Here is a 6056-nt window from a genome sequence, read left to right on the forward strand (position 1 = left end):
TGAGGGAAGGGGCAATGGGGAGATCAGTGGGGGTGAAGTTCCAGTTACGTCAGATAAGTAACCGTGTATAAATTTAAGGTATACAACCCAATGATCTGATATGAAGGAATGTTGCAAAATAATTATCATAGCAAAGTTAGTTAACAGCTCCAACACCTCACTTAATTATCTGTGTGTGTGTGTGCATGTGTGTGTATGTGTGTGTGTGTGGTAAGAATATTGAAGACCTGCAGCTTTCATGTACATAATAAAGTATTGTTGACTGTAGTCACCAAGCTGTATGTCAGATTCCTCAGAAAGTATTCCTTCTATGACTAGAAGCTGGTACACTAACATCTCTCCATTTTCCCTACTTCCAGCTCCTGGCAACCACTATTCTACTCTCTGTGAGTTTGACTTTTTCACATTCCACATTTAAGTGAGCTCATACAGTATCTGTCTTTCTCTGAATTATCTCACTTAGCATAATGCCCTCAAGGTCCATCCATGTTGCCGCAAGTGGCAGGATTTCCTCCTTCTTATGGCTGAATTACATATTTTCTGTAACAGTTCATCATTTAGGTTGCCTCCATGTCTTGTGTGTGTGTGTGTGTGTGTGTGAAGTTGCTCATTCGAGTCCGACTCTTTGCAACCCCATGGACTGTAGCCTACCAGGCTCCTCCCTCCATGGGATTCTCCAGGCAAGAATACTGGACTGGGGTGCCATTTCCTTCTCCAGGGTATCTTCCCGACTCAGGGATCGAACCTGGGTCTCCATGTCTTGGCTATGGTAAATAATTCTGCCATGTACTTAGCATGCAGCTATCTCTTTGAGTTAGTGTTTTTATTTTCTTTGGAAATAAACCCAGAAGTGGGACTTGCTGGATCACACGGTAGTTCTATTTTTAATTTTTTGAGGAATCTCCATACTATTTTCCACAATGGCTGTACCATCATGTTGAGTGTTGTTACGACAGACAAAGGGACACAAGGGAACTTTGAGAGGTGTTGCTGTGTCTGTTACCTAGATTGTAGTGTCTGTTACCATGATCATGGCATCATGGATCTCTGCATATGTCCAAACGCTTCAATTTGTACATTGTGCACATTAAATATGTGCAGTTCTTTGCATATCAATCAAACATCAATAAAACTGTTCAAAAGAAAAGAACAGTTCCCCGGGAAAGTGGGGGGGGGGGGGGGGCTACACCCTAGTCCTCCACTGTGGGCTGTGTCTATAAACATGCAATTAGCCCGCCCCCCCCCCCCCGCCTCTCTCCACGGGGGATGGGGCAGTGTCGGGTGCCAAAACTGTGCCAAGTATGTATTAATAAACTCTGAACCATATTGGCAGCTTTGTGGTTTTCTGCAGCCTTTTGCAGCCTGGAAAACGTTTTCCGATTAGAAGCCCCTGCTGTTTTATCTATTACACGTGAAACCGAGTAAGTCTCCACACGTCCACTGGGAGTTGGGGAGTAGCATCAGAGTATGTGTGCAGCGAGGGGAAAGGAATTAAAAAGGGAGCTAATGTCATCCGTGGGGAATAGCGGGCGGGCGGTGGGGGTAGGGGGTTGGGGACCGCTCCAGAGGAGAAGGGGCTGCGGAAGGATTTTTCGCCATGTGTCGCGGCCACTCAAGCAGGAGCACGTGCCTGCTGTCCGCGCGCCCCCAACATATAAAAGGCAGCTGCACGGAATGTTGCACATGGGCTGACTTACAAGGAGAGAAATTTTTATCTCGCAAGGCAGATTTGATTTCCCGAGACCATATGCTTGCTTGTCTTTTTCCCAAAGAGCCCACGATCTCATGCGGGAAAAATTCAGTTTTATTGGCTCTCGGAGAAGAGGGAATTGGAAATGTTAGCTAAATAGAGACCGCATGGACCAGAGTCTCTGAGCACTCCCCCGGGGCTGTGGAGGAGTGTCAGGCTCTGAAACTGCAGATCCGAGGACCGAAATGCAAAACCGAGAAGAACTGTGGCTGGGAGCAAGGCAGTGTGGGCTCTGGTCCCGGCTCTGCTGCGCGCGACCTCCGAACCACGCTCTGCCTGTGATGTGGGGGGAGGACAGGATTTGCCCCGTTTATGTTGCAAAACCAACGTATAAGTGTTGCATAAAGGGGCACCATATGCGACACTGACTTGGGACTTAACTGGGGTAGTTGCAGGCCGGATGTTGTTATGATTAATATTTGAAGACAACTTACAATCTGATCAAAGCTAAGGTATTTGTCCACTTTTTAAGCAACTATTACTTGAACACTGTATTAGGACCCTGTGTCTACAAGTGGCATCAAGTCAAATGAAAATGCCTTATTCATAATAGGGAAGTCATTAGTTCATGCATTCATTCAATCAGTAAGCTGACAACACTTTGAGTCTCTGCTGTGTGCCATTCGCCTTTCTAAGAATTGGGTACACAGCAGCAAACTGAACAGCCCAAGTTTCTCAAAGGATGTGCATGCTAATGAGGAGATACAGATAATAATAGCCACAAATATATGTAGTTTTTCAGGAAGTGATGAGTGATATAAAGATAAATCAATCGGTCTTCAGGCGGGGCCAGCGAGTGGAGATGGCAGGATTTCTCTAGTATATCTAGTATGAGTTCTACATCTTGGCCTTTTATCCACCTTCAGCAGTCTCATCTCCATCATCTTAAGAATAAATGAGATTTGCATGAGTTCCAAATTTGGGGCTGAAATACAAACTCCAGTGCTAATATCCTTTTCTTCTAGTTGTTATTAACAGCTCCTCAGAAAATTAAATGTCGTCAGAAGACCGAGAAGCTCAGGAGGATGAATTGCTGGCCCTGGCAAGTATTTATGATGGAGATGAATTTAGAAAAGCAGAGTCTGTCCAAGGTGGAGAAACCAGGATCCATTTGGACTTACCACAAAATTTCAAGATATTTGTGAGCGGCAATTCAAATGAGTGTCTCCAGAATAGTGGCTTTGAATACACCATTTGCTTTCTGCCTCCACTTGTGCTGAACTTTGAACTGCCACCAGATTATCCATCCTCCTCCCCACCTTCATTCACTCTTAGTGGCAAATGGCTGTCACCAACTCAGCTATCTGCTCTCTGCAAGCACTTAGACAACCTGTGGGAAGAACACCGTGGCAGCGTGGTCCTGTTTGCCTGGATGCAGTTCCTTAAGGAAGAGACCTTAGCATACCTGAATATTGTCTCTCCTTTTGAACTCACGATGGGTTCTCAGAAAAAGGTTCAGAGAAGGATGGCTCAAGCTTCTTCCAACACAGAGCTAGATTTTGGAGGAGCCACTGGATCTGACATAGACCAAGAGGAAGTTGTGGACGAGAGAGCCGTGCAGGATGTGGAATCATTGTCGAGTCTGATCCAGGAAATCTTGGACTTTGATCAAGCTCAGCAGATAAAATGCTTTAATAGTAAATTGTTCCTGTGCAATATCTGTTTCTGTGAGAAACTGGGTGGTGAGTGCATGTACTTCTTGGAGTGCAGGCATGTGTACTGCAAAGCCTGTCTCAAGGACTACTTTGAAATCCAGATCAGAGATGGCCAAGTTCAGTGCCTCAACTGCCCAGAACCCAAGTGCCCTTCAGTGGCCACTCCTGGTCAGGTCAAAGAGCTAGTGGAAGCAGAGTTGTTTGCCCGTTATGACCGCCTTCTCCTCCAGTCCACCTTGGACCTGATGGCCGATGTGGTGTACTGCCCCCGCCCATCCTGCCAGCTGCCTGTGATGCAGGAGCCCGGCTGTACCATGGGCATCTGCTCCAGCTGCAATTTCGCCTTCTGTACCCTGTGCAGACTGACCTACCACGGGGTCTCTCCATGTAAGGTGACAGCAGAAAAACTAATGGATTTACGAAATGAGTACCTGCAAGCAGATGAGGCCAATAAAAGATTTTTGGAACAGAGGTATGGTAAGAGGGTGATTCAGAAGGCACTGGAAGAGATGGAAAGTAAGGAGTGGCTAGAAAAGAACTCAAAGAGCTGCCCATGTTGTGGAACTCCCATTGAGAAATTAGATGGATGTAACAAGATGACATGTACTGGCTGTATGCAATATTTCTGCTGGATTTGCATGGGTTCTCTTTCCAGAGCAAACCCTTATAAACATTTCACTGATCCTGCTTCCCCGTGTTTTAACCGGTTGTTCCATGCTGTGGATGTTAATGGAGATATTTGGGAAGATGAGATTGAAGACTAATTAACTTCTGCTGCTCAAGATATGGAAGTGGAATGGATTGCCCTAATCTTTTGTCAAGTATACAGAGTAACTTTGTAGGATATTTAGGGTGCCATTGATTCAGTCTTCCTGTGTAGAAGATATGGAGGAACAAGGTTTTATTTTCACGTGGTACTACTGATTAAGGCACATGTATACATTTTTTCACTGCAGTATAATTGAAGAAGTATTAAGCCAAAGGTTCAGAAAATGAAAAATAGAAAATATTAATATTACAATGTGCCCGAAGCTTTGAGTAGTTAAAAATTAAATATTTATTTTCTTCTCCAAGCTTTAGGGAAAGAGAGACGGGTCAAGAGTTAAAGACCTTTTTATCTCTGAGAAGCATCCCTCTAAGACATTCTGTGGGAGCTGTCTCAGTAGTACTCCTTAACACCTGGGGTGGGTAGAAGCCTTACTAAAATTGTGCCGAGAGCCTGATCTTATTTACTTCATGTTACATTCTTTCCAACCTGAATTTCTGCTGATTTTATTTGGAGGAAGCCCTTTACTTTAACTGATTGGATGGCCCAGTGTCATTTTGATCTGCTGCTTTTCAGAATAGAAATTTACAGATAATTTAAAAAATATTTTTTAGTACATAAACACTGTAGGTCACCTGATATATTTATCAGTGGTCTATAGTCCACTGGTTTTGAGCCAAGTCTAGAATTTATTGATAGTGGCTTAGAAGAATTTCAGCCCTTTTAAACTTTGCTGTTTCTTCTAGGCAGTAGAGCTTAGATTCAGAACGACTTGTCTTTGCTACCTTTTGTTCTACATTCTCTCCGGTTGACCCTTGCCCTGTCTTTCATTGGTAAGGACAATTTTAATATTAGCTCCAAAAGCTCATAGTTTTATTTCCCCTGCTGGGATAGGAGAAAGCCTAATATGTTCCCAAGCTGAACTTTAATTATCTGCGTTTTGAACACTGCACCACCATAGTTCCAGTGCTAAGTTTCTGAATTCTTTTTAAAGGGCTTCTCTAATGTGCTATGGAAATTTGTTTTCCTATCCTCTTTTTTTTTTTTTTTTGGCATCAGCACTGTTCCAGGGGATGATTTTGGCTTGATACCTAGATCCCTGTTCTTGAGTTTTGTTGGCTTTTTGAAAAATTGTCTTTCCATATGGTTTGGTGAGTGGGTTGGTAGCAAAATAAGATTTTTGGTAAAAAGGACAGAAGAATTCAGCTATAGCTGTGAACATGTTCTTTTTTCCTACCTTGTCATTGAAAATTGGGGAATCACTTTTAACCGTTTTATGTGTGTATCCAAAGAGCACGGACTGTTTCTGGATTGTCAATGAGGATGCTAAATCTTAAAAATAAAAATTATTTAAAACTTGTCTTATAATTAAAAATAAAAAAAAAAAAAAAAAAAAGATAAATCAATCAAAGCAAGGGGTGACAAGGAAGTGCTAGTTTAGGGAGGACTGGCCAGAGGTGACCTAACTGGAAAGGCAGCAGGTGAGCAGAGCTGTGAAGGCAAGAGGGAGCAAACCGTGCGGAGGTCTGATGGAAGAGTGTCCCAGGGAGCGGGGACAGCAGATGCAAAGACCCTGTAGTGGGAGTCAAAGGCCAGTGAGCATGGAGTGGGCTGAGCCAGAGCAGGAGTGGTGGCAGATGAGGTCCGAGGGGAGCAGGTGGGTCATGCAAGGCCTGCAAGTCAAGAAAAAGTTCTTGCAGTGGAACAGAGAGCTTTTAGAGGGTTCTGAGCAGAGCGGTGGTATTACCTGACCTATGCTTTTAACAGGATCGCTCAGGCTACCTCGTGGAGAATAGTGCACAAGGGCTGGGAATGGAGGCAGGGCTTCTGTGTGCAGGTGTTGCAGCGGCCTGAACCTAAGGATTGGGAAGGGAGCAGCAGACAT

The 6056-nt window shown here is 44.2% G+C and overlaps 1 protein-coding gene across 3 annotated transcripts; it reads left to right on the top strand.

Moving 5' to 3' along the window:
- The first annotated feature begins 2526 nt into the window (after positions 1–2526).
- Positions 2527–5573, top strand: LOC122435636 (E3 ubiquitin-protein ligase RNF14). 3 transcript variants are annotated; one of them, XM_043459795.1, is made up of 2 exons: positions 2527–2552; positions 2729–5573. In XM_043459795.1, the coding sequence occupies exon 2, from the start codon at positions 2745–2747 to the stop codon at positions 4167–4169; it is 1425 nt and encodes a 474-aa protein (XP_043315730.1). In that variant the 5' UTR covers positions 2527–2552; positions 2729–2744; the 3' UTR covers positions 4170–5573. The 3 variants fall into 3 exon arrangements, with proteins under 3 accessions (XP_043315730.1, XP_043315733.1, XP_043315736.1); XM_043459798.1 differs by having other exon boundaries at positions 2534–2792; positions 3051–5573; XM_043459801.1 differs by lacking the exon at positions 2527–2552 and having other exon boundaries at positions 2765–2898; positions 3051–5573.
- Positions 5574–6056: the final 483 nt, after the last annotated feature.

Source organism: Cervus canadensis, chromosome 2 (assembly GCF_019320065.1).
Source record: "Cervus canadensis isolate Bull #8, Minnesota chromosome 2, ASM1932006v1, whole genome shotgun sequence".
NCBI lineage: Eukaryota > Metazoa > Chordata > Mammalia > Artiodactyla > Cervidae > Cervus > Cervus canadensis.